At 38.2% G+C, this 19877-nt stretch overlaps 2 protein-coding genes across 8 annotated transcripts in view; one reads left to right on the top strand and one right to left on the bottom strand.

Moving 5' to 3' along the window:
- Nucleotides 1–7262, top strand: part of PDE8B (phosphodiesterase 8B) — a 330100-nt gene extending 322838 nt beyond the window's left edge. For all 7 annotated transcript variants that reach the window (XM_043919992.1, XM_043919991.1, XM_043919990.1 and 4 more), the window contains 2 exons: nt 243–372; nt 5496–7262. In XM_043919992.1, coding sequence (XP_043775927.1) covers nt 243–372; nt 5496–5605 — 240 coding nt within the window. In that variant the 3' untranslated portion in view covers nt 5606–7262. The remainder of the gene's footprint in view (nt 1–242; nt 373–5495) is intronic.
- A 2017-nt stretch (nt 7263–9279) lies between these two features.
- The window catches only part of WDR41 (WD repeat domain 41), a 43768-nt gene continuing 33170 nt past the window's right edge, over nt 9280–19877 (bottom strand). Inside the window, exons 9-13 of the mRNA XM_043919994.1 lie at nt 18621–18805; nt 16047–16168; nt 14954–15042; nt 13599–13732; nt 9280–10999 (exon numbers count right to left, since the gene is read on the bottom strand). Coding sequence (XP_043775929.1) covers nt 10847–10999; nt 13599–13732; nt 14954–15042; nt 16047–16168; nt 18621–18805 — 683 coding nt within the window. The 3' untranslated portion in view covers nt 9280–10846. The remainder of the gene's footprint in view (nt 11000–13598; nt 13733–14953; nt 15043–16046; nt 16169–18620; nt 18806–19877) is intronic.

Below are 19877 nucleotides of genomic sequence, written 5' to 3'. Positions count from 1 at the left end.
TCAGTGCTTCGGTGGGGTGGGGAGGGCGGGTAGCTGTAAGATAGTATCTAACACATTTAAGAGTCAGAAGACCTGAATCCAGTCACTGCAGTCACTCATCAGGTAGGTGAGTTATTATAAGCCCTGGGAAATGCTGAGCCTATTTCTTCATCGATACAACTGGATTATGACACCTTTTTCACAGGGTGGTTCTGACAAACTCGATGCTACTGGGACAGCCCTGTGTATATTATTTCTTACAGACGGATGAAGAGAAGAGACAGGGGCTACCCGTAGTGATGCCAGTGTTTGACCGGAATACCTGTAGCATCCCCAAGTCCCAAATCTCCTTTATTGACTACTTCATAACAGACATGTTTGACGCTTGGGATGGTAAGATGGTTCATGTTTTGTTACCCATAAACAGAATATCTTGTTATGCTTTATAATGCTTACCTTTAATGACAGAGGCCAGGCCTAAAGGTGTTAAATGTTATTTTTTAAAAAAATGTCAGCTGTTTGTGGCCAGATATGGTGGGGGTACGTGAACACTTTCTGCCTCCTCAGCACAGACGATGTGTATGGAAGACTCAGTGGACGTCCGGTAACTGGATAAACAAGTGTTTAACTCTTCAAAGGACATATTTCCAAAGTTTAAAGGAGTTTTATTATATCACTGGAGGAAATTCTAGAGAAATAAAATATAAGCCTACTCTGAATCACAGATTCTTTTGGTAATGTCACTTGATAGACAGCTTTCCACTGAGATTTGTTTTAATTTTTATGTTGGATTGCAGTTGATTTACAATGTGTTACTTTCAGGTATACAACTAGGTGATTCGGGTACACATATACATATATCCATTCTTTTTCAGATCCTTAACCCACATAGGTTATTATAGAATATTATCTACTGTGGAGTAGAATTCCCTGTGCTACACAGTAGGTTCTTATTGATTACTCTCTACATAGCAGTGCGTAGATGGTAATCTCAAACTCCTAATTTATCCCTCCCTCCACATTTCCCCTCTGGTAACCATGAGTTTGTTTTTGAAGTCTCTGAGCTTATTTGTTTTGTAAATAAGTTCATTTTCATTTTTTTTTTTTTTAGATTCCACATATAAGTGATATTTCTTTCTCTGACTTACTTCATTTTGTGTGATAGTCTCTAGGTCCATCCATGTTGCTGCAAATGGCATTATTTCATTCCTTTTTAATGGCTGAGTGACATTCAGTTCAGTTCAGTCAGTTGCGTACAACTCTTTGCAGCCCCATGGACTGCAGCACGCCAGGCCTCCCTGTCCATCACCAACTCTCAGAGCCTACTCAAACTCATGTACATTGAGTCGGTGATGCCATCCAACCATTTCATCCTCTGTTGTTCCCTTCTACCACCTTCAATCTTTCCCAGCATCAGGGTCTTTTCCAGTAACTCAGTTCTTTGCATTAGATAGCCAAAATATTGGAGTTTCAGTTTCAGCATCAGTCCTTCCAATGAATATTCAGGACTGATCTCCTTTAGGATGGACTGATTGGATCTCCTTGCAGTCCAAGGGACTCTCAAGAGTCTTCTCCAACACCACAGTTCAAAAGCATCAATTCTTCAGTGCTCAGCTTTCTTTATAGTCCAACTCTCACATCCATACATGACTACTGGAAACACCATCGCTTTCACTAGATGGACCTTTGTTGGCAAAGTAATGTCTCTGGCTTTTTAATATGCTGTCTAGGTTGGTCATAACTTTTCTTCCAAAGAGCAAGCATCTTTTAATTTCATGGCTGCAATCACCATCTGCACTGATTTTGCAGCCCCCCAAAATAAAGTCTCTCACCGTTTCCACTGTTTCCCCATCTATTTGCCATAAAGTGATAGGACCAGATGCCATCTTAGTTTTCTGAATGTGGAGTCTTAAGCCAACTTTTTCACTTTCCTCTTTCACTTTCATCAAGAGGCTCTTTAGTTCTTCTTCACTTTCTGCCATAAGTATGGGGTCACCTGCATATCTGAGGTTATTGACATTTCTCCCGGCAGTCTTGATCCCAGCTTGTGCTTCATCCAGCCCAGCGTTTCTCATGATGCACTCTGCATGTAAGTTAAATAAGCACAGTGACTATATACAGCCTTGACATACTCCTTTTCCTATTTGGATCCAGTCTGTTGTTCCATGTCCAGTTCTAACTTTTGCTTCCTGACCTGCATACAGATTTCTCAGGAGGCAGGTCAGATGGTCTGGTATTCACATCTCTTGAAGAATTTTCCAGTTTGTTGTGATCCACAGTCAAAGGCTTTGGCATAGTCAATAAAGCAGATGTTTTTCTGGAACTCTCTTGCTTTTTCGATGATCCAACAGATGTTGGCAATTTGATCTCTGGTTCCTCTGCCTTTTCTAAATCCAGCTTGAACATCTGGAAGTTCACAGTTCACATACTGTTGAAACCTGGCTTGGAGAATTTTGAGCATTACTTGACTAGTGTGTGAGATGAGTGCAATTGTGCGGTAGTTTGAGCATTCTTTGGGATTGCCTTTCTTTGGGATTGGAATGAAAACTGACCTCTTCCAGTCCTGTGGCCACTGCTGAGTTTTCCAGATTTGTTGGTATATTGAGTGCAGCACTTTCACAGCATCATCTTTCAGGATTTGAACTAGCTCAACTGGAATTCCATCACCTCCACTAGCTTTGTTGGTAGTGATGCTTCCTAAGGCCCACTCAGCTTTGCACTCCAGGATGTCTGGCTCTAGGTGAGTGATCACACCATAGTGGTTATCTGGGTCATGAAGATCTTTTTTGCATAGTTCTTCTGTGTATTCTTTCCACCTCTTCTTAATATCTTCTGCTTCTGTTAGATCCATAGCATTTCTGTCCTTTATTGAGCCCATCTTTGCATGAAATATTCCCTTGGTATCTCTAATTTTCTTGGAGAGATCTCTGGTCTTTCCCATTCTATTGTTTTCCTCTATTTCTTTCCACTGATCACTGAGGAAGGCTTTCTTATTTCTCCTTACTGTTCATCGGAACTCTCCATTCAGATGGCTGTATCTTTCCTTTTCTCTTTTGCCTTTCTTTTCCTTTCACTATTTGTAAGGCCTCCTCAGATAACCATTTTGTCTTTTTGCGTTTCTTTTTCTTGGGGATGGTCTTGATCCCTGCCTCCTGTACAATGTCATGAACCTCCGTCCATAGTTCTTCAGGCACTCTTGTCTATCAGATCTAATCCCTTGAATCTATTTGTCACTTCACTGTATATTTGTAAGGGGTTTGATTTAGGTCATACCCGAATGGTCTAGTGGTTTTCCCTACTTTCTTCAATTTAAGTCTGAATTTGGCAATAAGGAGTTCATGATCTGAGCCACAGTCAGCTCCCGGTCTTGTTTTTGCTGTTTAGAGCTTCTCCATATTTGGCTGCAAAGAATATAGTCAATCTGATTTCGGTATTGACCATCTGGCGATGTCCATGTGTAGAGTCTTCTCTCGTGTTGTTGGAAGAGGGTGTTTGCCATGACCAGTGTGTTCTCTTGGCAAAACTCTGTTAGCCTTTGCCCTGCTTCATTCTGTACTCCAAGGCCATATTTGCCTGTTACTCCAGTATTTCTTGACTTCCTACTTTTGCATTCCAGTCCTCTATAATGAAAAGGACATCTTTTTTAGGTGTTAGTTCTAGAAGGTCTAGGTCTTCATAGAACCATTCACCTTCAGCTTCTTCAGCATTACTGGTCGGGGCGTAGACCTGGATTCCTGTGATATTGAATGGTTTGCCTTGGAAACGAACAGAGATCATTCCATCGTTTTTGAGATTGCATCCAAGTACTGCATTTTTTTTGGACTCTTTTGAACTCTTTTGTTGACTATAATGGCTACTCCATTTCTTCTAATGAATTCTTGCCCACAGTAGTAGATATAATCCTCATCTGAGTTAAATTCACCAATTGTGTATATCTACCACATCTTCATTAATCTGTCAGTGGACATTTAGGTTGCTTTCATGTCTTGGCTATTGTAAAGTGTACTACAATGAACACTGGGATGCATGTATCTTTTTGAATTGTGGCTTTCTCTGGATATATGCCCAGTAGTGGGACTGTTGGGTCATATGGTAATTCTACTTTAAGTTTTCTGAAACTCCACATTGTTCTCCATAGTGGCTGCACCAATTTACATTCCCACCAACAGTGTAGGAAGGTTCCTTCCTCTTCACTGTCTCTTCAGCATTTATTATTCATAGACTGTTTGATGGCTATTCTGACTGGTGTGAGGGTGATAACTCATTGTAGCTTTGATTTGCATTTCTCATTTAGTGATGTGGAGCTTTTTGGCATCTGTATGTCTTCTTTGAAGAAATGTCTATTTCAGTCCATTTTTTGAGTGGGTTGTTTGATCTCGAGCTGCATGAGCTGTTGATATATTTCAGATTGATCCCTTGTCAGTCACTTCGTTTGCAAATATTTTCTCCCATTCTGTGGGTTGTCTTTTCGTTTTGTCTATGGTTTCCTTTGCTGCGCAAAAGCATTTAACTCAGTCCCATTTATGTCTGTTTTTTTCATTACTCTAGGTAGGAGGTAGATCCAAATAGACAGTGGTGTGACTTGTGGCAGCTAGTGTTCTGCCTCTGTTTTCCTCTAGGAATTTTATAGTATCTGACTTTACATTTAGGTGTTTGATCCATTTTGAGTTTATTTTTGTGTATTGTGTTAGAGAACATTCCAATTGAGTTCTTTTACACGGAGTTGTAAAACTGAGTTGTCAGTTTTCCCAGCACCACTTACTGTAGACACTCGTTTCTCCATCATGTATTCTTGTCTCCTTTGCTGTAGGTTAATTGATGGTAAGTGTGCGCGTTTATTTCTGGGCTTTCTGTTCTGTTGCATTCATCTCTATTTCTGTTTTTGTGCCAGGACCATACTGTTTTGATGACTGTAGCTTTATAGTATAGTCTGAAGTCAGAGAGTGATTCCTCCAGCTCTGTTTTTCTCTCTCTGGGTTGTTTTGGCTATTTGGGGTCTTTTGTGTTTCCGTACAAATTTTAAAATACTTTTTCTAGTTCTGTGAAAAATGCTATTGGTATTTTGATAGGGATAGGGATTGCCTTAGGGTAGTATAGTCATTTTCACAGTATTGATTCTTCCAATCCAGGAACATGGTATCTTTCCAGCTGTCTGTGTTATCTTCAGTTTGTTTCATCAACACCGTATAGTGTTCAGTGTATAGGTCTTTTGCTGCTTTAGGTAGGTTTATTTCAAGGCATTTTATTCTTTTTGATGTGATTGTAAATAGGGTTGTTTACTTAATTTCTCTTTCTGATCTTTTGTTAGCAATTTTTAGTTAAAAGGACCTGTTCCTATTATAGAAACCAGTATTTAGTGATTTATCCTTCTCACACTTCTGTATTCACCTTAGGCCTAACCTAGGGTACCTCACCTCCAATTCTGATCCCAAATTTGTCCCAGAGAGCCTCAACCTTATAAATGCTCCTAGAATCTAACTTAACAGGCTTCTTTTTATTTTTTTATGTCCTTGCAGCCTTTGCACACCTGCCAACACTGATGCAACATTTGGCCGATAACTACAAACACTGGAAGACATTAGATGACCTAAAGTGCAAAAGTCTGAGGCTTCCGTCTGACAGTTAAAGCCAAGACAGAGAAGGTGACCTCTTGCTCTACAAAGGGCACTGTGAATCACAGCAGTGTAAGAGGCTTTCCTTCATAATGAAAATGACAGGTATAGGTTAAGGAGCTAATATTTAATATCTGACCTTGAATTGTTCAACTTCCCAAATTTCATTTTTAGAAAACTATGTTCTGTGAAGAAAAATATTGATATGTGTTCTTCTGAACAATCACTTAGTGACAGAACACACACATGGCAAAGTCCATTGCCCCGCTGTGATCCTGTGTGCGCTCGTCAAACCATGCAGCTGAGTCACTGTAGCTAGCAGGGCACATGCAGCAAAGACTTGGTGCCCACGAGCCCACTGTCGCCGTGGACAACGGACCATGACGCACTGCTCGTGTTTAGCTCATCCTTTACCATGAAAGTCTCTTTCACTGTTTGGCTTGACTATTTTCCTCAAGAGCGTCAATCCAAAAGATGCCTAAGAATATCTAATTTTTAAAAACCTATATAAAATGAGCAAAACAACTGGGACCAAACTGCTGATAAACTAGTTTCAGAGCCTCCATGGCTAGGTGGTTCTTCTGACTAATGGTGTGACACTCAAATTAGAATATAGCCTTGGCCTAGTGAGTGCCTTCTTTAGACTGGTATCAGCTGCCTGCGTAGCCCTCTCTCCCAAAAAGGGGATTCATCCTAACAGAAAGCCATCCCTGAAGGGGAGGGAAGTGACATCTTGTTTGGGGGTAATCCAAGAGCTTTGTCCCTTTATTTCTGGTTTACAGAGGCAGTCACAAGGCACTACAGTGAGTATTATATACAAGCCATTAATCTGACTACCCTTGGACAAGCTTGTTTTTTAAAAAAATTTATATACATTTGCTGTTTAAAATTTTTTATTAGACCAGTCTAAATTTTCTGGGTTTAAGTCCATGGAGTATGTTGTGCCATGCTACCAAGGAGAGAGAGAGAGTTTCAAGGTTCAGATGTTTTTAACCTATCTATATTTATGATCATGCCATTTTGCTTTAATGATGTAAAAAAAAAAAAAAAGACTGCAAGATGTGTAAATATATCAGAAAATAGACGTATGGGGAAGCAGTAAATACTATTTTAAGCTATTAATTGTATGCTAAAAGCTTCTAAAGCACAAGTGCATATTTTTATACAGCTCTTTTCACAACTTTCTGTGATCTACATCAAGTCAGTCTTGAGATTTTCCTTTCCCTTTTACCAGCCAACCCTTCTGTGTATTATAAATATTGGAGATTTAGTAAACGAAATCTTTGTTCTTTTAAATTCTCTGTACTCCATGCTGCATTCCTAAGAGGTATAAACAGAGACTAAATTAACTGAATCAGTAGTTACTTTTTTTCAAATGAAAATCTGAATGCAGCATACTTGGAACTAGTACATGGGGGAAAAAAATGACTTAATCACTACAAAATGTGCCAATGCTTTTTTCTATGTTTTGTACCAAAAAATGCAAACATATATGACAATTCCATGCAAACAAAGAAATGTACTTAAATTATTTTTGTTAGATGCTAAGAGAACTTGCTTGGTCAGGAGAGCAGCTAGCTTTGTATTGTAATGCTGCATTATGTAAATGTGATGAAAATGTTTTTGTGAAGTACTTGTAACTAAATTCCTACAGCCATTTTTCATTCCTAACAGCTGTTTTTATTTTAACTCTTTGGCCTAAATTTTTCATAATTTCAAATTTTCGGTAAAGTGTTCTTTGTTTCATGAATCACACACTTTGTTTTCAGAACACATTAAATTCAGGATGTCAGAATCCCATTTTAAGGAGCTAAATAATTTGCCTAAGCTTCAGAAGCTTGCTTGAGACAACAACAATCTTTTCCTGACCATCTCGCTTTTGGTTACATTTGGTAAGTGACATTCATCGGATAGTGTTCTTTGTTTCATGAATCACACACTTTGTTTTCAGAACACATTAAATTCAGGATGTCAGAATCCCATTTTAAGGAGCTAAATAATTTGCCTAAGCTTCAGAAGCTTGCTTGAGACAACAACAATCTTTTCCTGACCATCTCGCTTTTGGTTACATTTGCTAAGTGACATTCATCGGATGTCTGACATTTTTCTATATGAACATTATAGCTGACTCAGTTTCAAATTAATTTCATATTAACACTGCCAGGTACTAAAGCTTTAGCATACCTCTGCTCTTTACCAGTGTCATCTACTATGGTGTAATCTTTCACTGAGTCGCTAATTAAATAGTGCATTCCTAAAAATAGTTTATAAGAAATAGTCTTTTAGATGGTATGTGTATCAGATAGGTATAAATTATCATCTCTTATTTACTAAAATATTCTCTGTTGAGGGGAGCCTTATTAATTTAGGAAAATAAAATCTCATTTAGAGAGAAGTCATATTACTGCTACTACTACTGAACCAGAAGTTATAAAACACTGTTGCCTGGACCAAAATAACACTATAATTTAATTAGGTTACTTTTTTACTTCCAATTTAAGATTTTAAAATCATGCTTGCCTTCAGAGTTAGGACGCCTCATCTATTCAACCAGAAGCCACTCAAGTTGACAAAGATAAATACAATGTCCCTAAAGTTTAGGCTCTTATGTGAATAAGCCAGAAAATGAGGTGATAAGGGTACTTTTAAGTAAAAATGACAAGGCCTAATGTACAGTATTATATCTGGTGTTGCAAATATAACAGCACTGAAAGCTAGGCTAGGGAAATGGAAAAAATGCACACACTATACACTGATGTCAGTTATAGTACAATCTGAAAGGTTAGCTTTTAGCAGGAGTCGCCATACAACTCGTGAACAGCCATCAAGTACGAGTCCACCTTAGATTCGCCATCTCTGACCTCAGGGCATTCAGGAAAGCAAAACCACCAGGTTTCATGAGTGGCTTAGAGGCTTTCCTCTAAACGTTAATAACAGAGGGACTCACAGTGGTACGTACTTATGCTATTTGCTCCCCAAACTTACCTAGGGCTTCTAACATTCCTTGTGAATAGACTGCTGTCACTTAATACTAATCCAGAACAAATCAGGAAAAGCAAAGAATCTATGAATTCCTTTATAATTCATTGAATATCTTATACAATTCAAAAAGAGTTTTATAAACTCATGACCTAATAATGCAGACCCTCCAAAGAAAAAGCTAATTAGTAATAGGGCAAAGTCCATCTATGGAGAAAAATTAAAAGCCTAAAAATGACTGATCAATAACCTGATGCACTTAGACCAAAATGCATGTTGGCTTGGTTAGGAATCCTACCCATGTGCCAACTTCAGCGTGAGATTAGAAGTGCCTCTGTGTAACACTCAATTATGCCATAACCACTATCTTGGCTAAAAGGCAGTGCTAATTTTTCTATTATAAAATGGAGGTTATGTAAATTTTATATTTCTCCACAAATCTGTTTTCATTGTGAATTAAAACAATGATTGTGAACATTACTTGGTTTTGCTCAAGGGGTGATCATATAAGCCCTTCTCTCTCATTCATATTTTTTTTTAAAGCTGTTCACTGATAATGGGAATTGAGCTAGCTAACTAGAAGGGCTTACCTGACTGGGCTTCAGCTTCGTCATTTAAAAGCATTATGGCACTCGTCTGGCATAGATGACCATAGCTCATCCAGACTTTGCAGGTAGTTAATAACGGAAGCAACTGTCAAAGGTAAAACTAGTTAATTTTTTTTACAAAGATTCCATTAGGGTCTGTGGATTCTGTTAGGGGTGTGTGTGATGAATAAACCCAGAAAGTGTTCTTTGAGAAGTATCAGTCCTAACACATCAGCCCCCTTGTAGTTACTTCAATAGGATTCTTTCATCAGCAGTTTAACTCCACAGTTAAAAACACCCATTTTTTAATGTATGGGACACTTTTTAATTTTTATCCTTTAGTACCGAAAGGGAGAAAGAGTACTCTAAGGTTGATGGGGTGATGAAGCTGATTTAATCTCAGGTAACTGCAAGAAACTACGTTAAGTAAAGCCTGTCTCAAGCATTTCATATTTGAGCCAATGGTAAGATGAATCAGGCACTTTGGTAACACTTAACTCTTTACTGATCTAGCTCTCATCTCTAACATTTATAAGAGGGGCAGCCAGCCGCTGGTCTTGTACCAAACAGCTGTTCAGGCTAGAGGGAAGAAACACACCCTAATAAGATTCCTCCTGATTTGAGTTTATAGGAATTTTAGCAGATAGAATTAAAAATGAATGATTTAAACAAACGGTGGTTATTCTTCAGTCACTAAAAGTCGGCACCAAAAATTTTTTTAAAAGCTGTAGTTAAAACAGTGAGATTCAGGTTTGCTTCATGGCATAGTGGTAGTTACTAAAGACCAGGGGAATTTGTAGGAGAAAGGATATTTATCACAAGAATTCTTAATCAAACAGGCTCTAAAGAAAAGCAAAGAATAAAAAAAATACTATTACTTCTGTTTCTACCTCCTTCCAGGGTCTAGATTCAAATTAAGAGGCTTACAACACAGCGCTCACCACTTTAACAACAGACAATTATTATGGAACCTTCATTTCCTCCAGGGAAGCATCAGTTTTCTAGATACCTTAAGGTTTACATTCAAGATATGCTACATCCTATTTATTCTTCAGTGGAGTTTTCATTTTTCTCATAAAATATCTTCTGTAATTATCATGTATATTTATTTCCATTAAAGCAGGTTCCTTAAATAAGTATTTAAAAGAATGACACGTGGTCACATAGTTAAAATATTAGTTTTGAATAACAAAGTCAGGTATTTCAAAATCCAGAAAGGCTAAATGAAAGAAACTACATGTAAAACTTTAAAAATCTAATTCCTGGTGATGAATTTAGTTAGAGGCAATATAGTAACACTAAAGACGGAGAGAGGTTCTGAGTACTATTCTTTTCATTAAGCCATAAGGTTATACAATTTCTGGTGTAAAATTTAAAGCATAAAAATTTTATCTCTGTGAGGATTCTGTGGTATAATTTAATTCTGCTTCATCAGACAGTTGTGCTGAAGTCTGAACAAATTAGACCCATTCCTACAATGGTTTCAGGTAACTTATGTGGAAAGTCAAACAAAAAACTTGCGCCATATTCTTTGGTGGATGTACTAGTAACTAAGAAGCAAACCTGTTGCTGGTTTGCAGACCCCCTAAAAAAATTAAACAAAATTAAATAAATAATCAATATGGTAATGGTTTTCAGAGCATTACCCTATATTTGATGTTCAAGGTTCATGTATAGGTATTCCTTAACCTAGACAGACAGATACAAGTCACCATTCTCCTCTAATTTTTGAAATAACTTTAAACTGCGTAATCCAGATTCTCGTTCTCCATTTTTCCAGAGAATAATGAGGTGATCAGCAGAACAAGTCACTAGTCCATGGTCTTCAAAGTACAGAAACATCTGTAGAAAAAAATTAATTACTGATTATAGGAAATTCAAGGAGAAGAGAAGCGGCTAATACCAAGTAGACTAATGTAGGTCCTTGCCAAAATGTGTACCTTGGAGATGTCTTTGGATCTATCAAACTCCATATCTTTCATGAGAAATTTAAGTGTGGCTGATAATCACATACAAATAACAAATGCCAGACCCATATCTAATATTTTAATAATCAGAACTTTGTAAACACTACTCAACTACAGAGCTATAAATAACAGCTATTTTTTTTTTTTAATTTCCAAAGTGTCATCTAAATTTTACCATTATCTAATTCTTTAAGAATTGGTTTTAAGATTTTTTTCAGCAGAAGTCCTAACAAACCTGCTTCATTTAATCATTTCTGCTGGCCTTCTTATTAATGTAAAAATGGCCACAATAAAATATCTGAATTCCAAGTACTCCAAGATAAACAGTAGCTTTAGCTCTCTATATAAACAGAGAATAATCAATCCTTAAGCATTTACTGAGTGTTATCTATATGCTTATAATCCCTATCCTCAAGAAGCTTCTAATTCAGCTGTGAAAACTGAATCTTAGTTGAAACAGCAAGGGTATCAATTAAAGATGATGTAATTAGGTACTAAATAATGTACTTCAGGCTATGATTTGCCGCAGAAAAAGGAGACATAGATCAATACTGAATGAAATTGTCCGAGAAATCTAACAAAACATTAAACTCTCCGAATAAAAGGAAGGTCATGCCCAGTGAAGGGACAGGCTGGAAGTTAAGAACAGGAAAATGGAGTGTTGATAAGAAGGCAGCATGCATCCTATGGAGAGAGCTGGTATAAGAGAGGAGATAAATGAAACTATGAAAAGGATGAGCTCCTCAAGAGAAAGAGTGAAATAAAGGAGAGAAACAGGATGTGAGCTTTCTGAGAAATAACCTATACATTTCTGAAGGTAACAGGAAACAGTCTTAGCCGATGATGCAGTAGTGAAAGGGGAGGAACTATCAGAGTTCAATCCCTCTGATGTACACAGAGATGTTCAAGTGAGAATTCAGTACACACAGGTATATAGGACTAGGCTGAAAGAGTCAGGACAAAAATAAAAAAGAAATGAGAAAATTTAAGAAAGAGCCAAGATTTTCTCAATGAAGCCAGAGATACTTTAAAAAATAATTAAATGTCAACACTTCTACTCAGGCAAATTTCTAAGAATCTGACACTTCTATATAATGACAAATGTAAAACCTTTTTAAAAAAATGTTTTAAAATGCCATTTAAAAACCTTCAATAGTTTTTTTTAAAACCCACTCTTTAAAAAAGTTTAAAGCCCAAACTGCTTAGCCATACATTCAATAATCTGACCACAAACTACTTTCCCAAAGCTTTATCTCCTACTGTGTCCATTCACTGGAACACAGACCTCCAGGCTAGCAAACCTGCTCCTTGCCACCAAGTAGATTCTGTCTTTGCCCTCCTGTCTACTACATTCCATGTGCACAACTCCCAAAGTTAAAAAACAAAATGAAAACAACTGGGCTACCTGTTACAGGGATGCAAAAATGAGTAAGACATGAGTACCCAACATCAGGGAGCTTATGGTCACAAGACTATCTTAATCCTCCAAAGCATCAAGGTTCAGCTCAAGGCCCATCCATTATCTTCCACTAACCATTTTCTTCTAATTCCTGAGTATTCTGCTACTAATCTGGGTCCATCATAAGCAACCTAGATTAACAGCTTACCAAGTCTACCTATAATGTGCCTGTCTACTGAAATATAAGCTCCATGACAGCAAGGATTACATTTTATATCCCTTTGTAAACTCTAATGTCCAGTATAGTGCCTGAAATACAGGAAATGCTCAATAATAAGGTGGTGGTGTGCTGCTGCTCTTAAGTATAAATGCACTTTCAAATGAAAAATTAATTTGTTCCTCCCTGGCTATGAAACAGAGAAGCATAATTTAGGAAATTCATCACTCAGGGCTGCGGTGACACTGTTACCAGTTGAAATTATCTCTCTACCTCGACTGGTCTTTTTCCCTCTTCATTGCAGGCAATGGTGCTGACAGTAAATATTAAAGTTAGAACTGGGTGCACCCTGTAATTCTGACCTGTCTTCATATATACACGATGGTAATCAAGACACTGGGTTTTACTAACGCTAACTAATTATTATCCTTCAAAATGAGGTAAGACAGACTTCTATTCATGAATTTGATAATGCCCCCTGGAATTAGATTCTGTGAGGCTTTACCTCTACATATGTAAGCACACTTCTCCATGTACTGTCTGTATTAACTACCATTTAACAGTATTTACTACTCTTCTATTGAACACTGTCCTTATTGTCAGCCGTCTACCTACATCTCATACGTAAAGTTAATTAAGCCAATTTTTAGAAGCAAGACATTCCTCCTTCAAATCATTTCTCTGTATAGGGAGATCTTTATTGCACATACTAAAACCTATCCCACTCCATGTTTAGAATCAGCAAAAACTTACTAATAAGAGAAGGTTTAGGGTTTTATGAGACCAAATGAATGAACAGCAGTGAGATGCAAAAAGCAAGACTCCCCTGGATACTTCTATGCTTATTAAAAACAATACCTCCACAGATGATGAGTGTCCAATTAAATCTCCAATAAGCTCTAGTGAACAGGAAGTGGCATTTTCTTGTTGCTTTTTAACAGGATGGCTGGCTTGTTTATTTACTCTTCCAAATCCCCACATGTTAAAAAAACCTAGAAAAACACAACCATTTTAGTCATTCTCAAAATTAGTATGCTCTTTTCTTAACAGGCTTCCCTTATGGCTCAGCTGGTAAAGAATCCGCCTGCAGTGCAGGAGACCTGGGTTCGATCCCTGGGTTGGGAAGATCCCCTGGAAAAGGGAACAGCTACCCACTCCAATATTCTGGCCGGGAGAATTCCATGGACCGTATAGTCCATGGAGTTGCAAAGCGTTGGACACAACTGAGTGACTTTCACTTTCCTTAACAATAATAATGTAAGATCAGAAAAACAAAACTTAAATGCAAAGGTGTTTCTCACTTATTTTAGTCAAGGGCTAAGTGAGCAGATGATACCAGGCACTATGCTAGGGTTTTTTAAATGTTGCTTCATTTCCTCTTAGCTACCCACGTTTGTAGCTCAGCTCTTCTTATTGCCCCTACTCACGCACTGCTAAAGGTGTGTTAACATGAGAAAAAGGCAATGGAAATCAAAGTGGAGAGAAATGAAAGGGCTGAATGGCAGTGTGGGGGCAGGAAGGTCACAATTTAAGGAAAGACAAAAAGCAACATATGTGACAATACCCTATGACTTCAAATAACCAGAAGAAACTCCGAGGGTACTGGCATTTGATTTCTTATGCGAAGGCTGCTAATTAACCAGGATTTTGTTTTTCAAATCAAGCACCAGAAAATCAACAGCTCAAGAGATTATTAATGATATAAACACACAAGTGTTTGTTTATAAATTGAGTTCAATGTTAATGCTTCAAGGCTGAAGAACTTTGACGCCTGATGGTACACATTATGTTTATATACCAGACATAATTACAATATATTGATAAATAGCTAATTAGGCCATTTGGTCAGTCAGGCAAGAATACTGAAGTGGGTAGCCATTCCCTTCTCCAGGAGATCTTTCCAACCTAGGGATCAAACCTGGGTCTTCTGCATTGCAGGCAGAGTCTTTACCATCTGAGCAACCAGGGGAAGCCCATTTGATGAGTCAGATCAGTTAGCTTCCCCTCAAAGAATCCTAGCTGACTTGAAATAAACAAGCAGTCCTGCAGTAAATATTAACATGTGAATCCCCCATCCTGATTCCCAAATGCTTCATGTAAACATGCTTATTTGGAGCACACTGTATATTATTCCTGTGGTTACACGTAACTGCCTTTCGTCTGTCTTTCACATGGGAAAAAAGCAAGACCACCTTTTGCGAGAAGATACACACCCGCCGGCGCCGGCTCCACTGAGAGCTGCTGTCGTTCCCGTAGCTCCCAGACGCGCACACTGCCATCTTCTGAGCATGAAACAACCTGCCTGTCGGAAGAAAGCACGCACCATGGAGGGCAAGTGCTCAAGGTGCGAGGGAAACAATCAGTGCAGCCTTTAACTGCTTTCTTCCAGCTCTTGGAAAGAGCTGATTAAAAAATCACAATTTAACATGGCTTTACAATGCAAAGTGAAACAGTCTTCAGGAAAGGCATGCATTATAGTGTGAGACTGGCTCAAATGCTACAAACATGTATCACTTCCATTTTTAAAAATGCATGCAGGAAAAGAGGTTATGAATCACACTCTCACAACATCCTGAGAAGCCCCATTCCTTTCTCTCACCTCCCACTCTGAAAGCATTCTGCAGAGTCAGTACTGCTGTGCTGTGCTTAGTTGCCCAGTCATGTCCAGCTCTCTGCAACCCCACAGACTGCAGCCCACTAGGTTCCTCTGTCCATGGGATTCTCCAGGCCAGAATACTGGAGTGGGTTGCCATGCCCTCCTCAAGGGGATCTTCCCAACCCAGGGATCCACCCCAGGCCTCCCACGTTGCAGGCAGATTCTTTACTAGCTGAGCAACTAGGGACGTCCAGAAAATACCACCATTTCCTTCATATAATTCATCCCTAGAAACTCAATGGCCAAATCTGCCCTGAGAGAAAAGCCCTCAGTTACTAGCCTCAGCCAACAAAGAGACTACCATTTAATCTGGCCATAAACACTACCAACAAAAAGGTGGCTTTGTGGAAAATATTAAAAAATTAGAACACAGTGTCCAAAAGTCTTCTATGAAAATAAATACCAAATTTTAAATTCTCTCTTCTTACAGTTAAATTCAGTATAATTTGTTTGAACCCTGCTGTTTGTAAATTTTGTAATATATTGCCACAAACTCTTGTGTTAGAGATAGCCATGGGGTATTCTCCATTTTCAAAAGAACCTGTTGGTCAAGCAACAGAGCCAGGTGACTTGCCCCTTGAGCAATTATACTGGTGCCCTGGGAACTATGCATTTCTTCTACCTGTTATAGAACAGATGGAAACGTGTACCTGTTTGGGAGTCTCACAACGTGCAGGACACTGGAGTCATGAGCAGTTTTCTGGCAGGCAATCACACGCTTCATCTGAAGGTTATACACATATAAACCCCTTCCAACTGCAACAAATACATTCTGGGGGAGGTAAAAGGTCAGAAATGCACATAAAACTAACACCACTACCCGCTGTAACAGATTTCCAGCCTTGGTGTGAGATCACAAAGTCATTGTTACCTTCCTTAGTCCTAGCCTTCAGCCCAAATTACTGTACTGCCCTCTAAAGTCCAAAAACATCAAAGCACAAAGGAAAGCTCAGCATTTAGAAGGTCGAAGGACACGACTGCTAATACAGAACGAACTCTATGTGTTACACCCCGCAGCATCCTTGCCTTCCTTACTGAAACGGGACAGCTAGAGCAGGGGCTGAAGACTGGTGCGGTAGTGGTGGAGCTGCTGGGGTACAACCTGGCTTTTCATTCACACAATACTGTATTGTTGGGAAACTACTTAGCTGCTTCTGCCTGAAAAATGTGAGCAACATTACTTGGGCTCTACATCTTAAGCATCACAAGAACTATGAAGTATACAAAATAGCATATGCTAGAGTGGCAGAGATATATATATATATTGGTTTCACAAAAACATTTTTTCCAGTTCTACTAAATTTCCATTTTTCCTTTCTACTAAAACAGCTTTAATCTTTTGAAAGTACTTTCACCAATATTTATCTTACTTCAGCTTCACAACATCTCATTAATGAAGGAAAAGCTATTTTGCAGAATAACAAGTCAAAATAAAAAGTCACACAAAAAATTAAGACATGAGAGGTGGTTTTGGAATTCAGATCATGTGACTCCAGTTCCTTACTCCTGCCTCATACCATACCACATAGCTTCTGAACCTATTTTGCAAGTCACTAGACTTCTGGTGGCTCTCATCTAAGAATCATTTATTCTTACTCAGTAGATATGCCAGTGAGACAGACCTTTCAAAAATCCTTTTCCCTTCCTGTTCTCACCATAGAACACTTCTCATGCAGCCTCAAAGGCTATAATGCCAACTCAGACCTATAGTATCTCGACCAAACATGCCTCCAAGGCTTACCAGAGTCTAAATCTGGAATGACTCCCTTGACCCTCAGGACTGGTGTTCTGCACACAGCAATGCTAGCTAAGGGCCAGTGCCAGGCACAAAAATAAAAACAGCTGGCCAGCTTGCTAAAATCTAGAGCCCCGGGAAACATTCAATGCAAAGAAACCCCAGAAACGAGCTTATATGGACCAGGAAATCTATGCAGAGTTCAAATGCTTTATCCAAACTACAAAATTATAAATACAACTAGAGAATTAATAAGCTTTGGGGCAGTATTTACTCAACAGAATCACTCTATCAATCACTTGTCATTAACAATAACTGACCCCCTTGTAGAAAGAAAAAAAACTCTTATAAAAGAAAGAAAATGAGGGAAAACTGAGTAATGCTTTATGAAGCATTTAATAAACATCCATCAAAAATTTTAAAATTAAAGAGAATGCAAAATGAAAAAACTTTAAGCACTAATTTTTACTACAATAAGAAAAAGGTATCAAATTAAAATTATAATTTTTAGGGCTACAACTCTTAGAAATTTAGTTTCTATCTTTCCTGAGGTTATTGTTTTTATCATATATATTTACTCTTTTTTTCCCCCAAAGTAAAGTTAGAATATAAAGAAACTTAATCTTTAGGTACAACAAAGTTCTTTACCTATTCTTACTCTATTCTATTTTGGTTTGGTTTTTAAAGTAAAAGAGGTTCAAAGAAAGCCAAAAAAAAAAAGTGGACCACGCTCTCCCCGTCCAGAACACTATCACTCATTTTTAAAATAAAAATTAAAAAGCATACAATTATCAGATTTAAACAGTATAGGGGGACACAAAATAAAGTGAGGTAACAGCCTCCTCCAGCCCCTTTCCTTGAAGTTTACAACTCAAACATTTCTTGTGATTAGATTTAGAAACATAATCCCATTTTAAACATGTTTTCTGAGCTCCTAAAGCTAAAAGAAGAGATGTTCAGATCAGAGCCAAGATTCAGAAATCCATTGGTACTAATCTCTTACTGCAAAAAAAGATGTAAAGTGCTTCAACAGCAACTGGCCTGAAGGACTGAAATCTGTAATTCTCACACAATCATCTTGCCCCAGGATGCTAGAAGACTAAAAGAAAGGCATTCCTGAAGTTTTAAATTTCCTTCACTTCTCCAGGAAATGCACCAGAATCTTGAAAAGGATTCTTTCTCAAAGTGTTCCTTAAAACAATTTTAAGTCTTATCCTCAGATCCTATGGGAATATTTAATACGGCTCAAAACTTCAATGGGTTCTAAAATCTGTGGCCAGATAAGAGGCAAGGAGGTGATAAAAGATTAAAATGTTTTTTTTTTTTTAAAGCAAATGATGTAATCTTTCCAATACATCAAAACATTTTAAAGCACAACTTGGATGCAAGGAATGACACCTTTCTATATCATGAGATTAAATTTTCCCAATTAGAAACTGAGTTTAGTAAAAGATGTTAAGATTATGGAAATTTTCTCAACTTTTTTTACCTCTTCATCCCATGTGAGATGACGAATAGAAACGTCATTTGGCTTTTGACAGAGTTTTATTTCCCGCTGAGCATCCAGCTGCGGAGATGGGTCCCAGAAGTTGCGTTCGCAGGCCTGCACGGTCCAGCCCAGGGTGTCCCAGACGATGAGTTCCCCGACATGGGAGCCAGATACAAAACTCACATCTAGGCAGAGTTCATATGTCTCTTTATTGATCATTTACCTAGGCTACAGTAAAAATGAATGAACTGCCTAGTAGTATTGCTCTATAAAATCACAGTATTAACAACAGGCAGGTAACTCAACAAGCCAAATAGGAAGATTAACAGAACAGAAAGACCAGAAATAAACTCAAGTTTACTTACACATTTAGTAATAATAATAATAATAACAACTGCTTTTCAATTCAATGAAGAAAGAAATAACTCATGCTGGAATACTTGGTTAAGTATTTGGGGAACAAACACAAAGGAATTTTACCTTGGATCATATACAGTTAAGAAAAAGTTACACTCTGTTTCTCCTTTACTCCCACACTCACAACATGCCTGAAACCAGATGTGTGGGGGTTTTCCCCACAGCAAGCAATTATGTGATACCAGCTGAATATCCCTACAATTTAACTCAGCTTTGGCACTATCTACCTGGAAATAGTGTCAGTTCCCACAGGCTAAGGACTTGGTCCTGCAGGACTTCTCTCACTCCAGATACTAATAGCAAATCCAGGTTGTTACCTGTGTTTCTAACTGGCTGTAAGTTGAAGAGTCCCACATCCCCTCCTCAGGTTCAGTTAATATGCTAGAGCAGCTCACAAAACTCAGGAAAACAATCTACCTACTGTTCACCACTTTATCATACGGGTATGCCAAAAGACAGATGAACCTCCAGAGGGAGGAGATGCACAGGGCAAGGTGTGTGGGAGGCATCTCAGAGCACCCACACCCTCTCCAGGCAGGCCATTCTCCCAGCACCGCCACATGTTCAGCAACCCTGAAGCTCTCTGAACCCCAAACTGTTGGAATTTTTATGGGAACTTCATCACACACACATGACCAATGACTGTCTAAAGATATTTGAAACAACTAATTGGGGACTGAATAAATAAATAAGACATTCATGAAATGAAACAGTAATGCTGTTATCAAAAATTAAGTTGTAAAAGTATGTTATATTAATACAGAAATACATTCATGATATGCTGTTACAAAAAGCACACCATATGTATATATGCCCAGAAAAACACCTAGAAGGACATGA

The sequence above is a fragment of the Cervus elaphus genome, chromosome 12, assembly GCF_910594005.1.
Source record: "Cervus elaphus chromosome 12, mCerEla1.1, whole genome shotgun sequence".
NCBI classification, from domain to species: domain Eukaryota; kingdom Metazoa; phylum Chordata; class Mammalia; order Artiodactyla; family Cervidae; genus Cervus; species Cervus elaphus.
The sequence above is the reverse complement of the archived record's forward strand: the minus strand, read 5'-3'. Positions and strand labels throughout refer to the sequence as shown.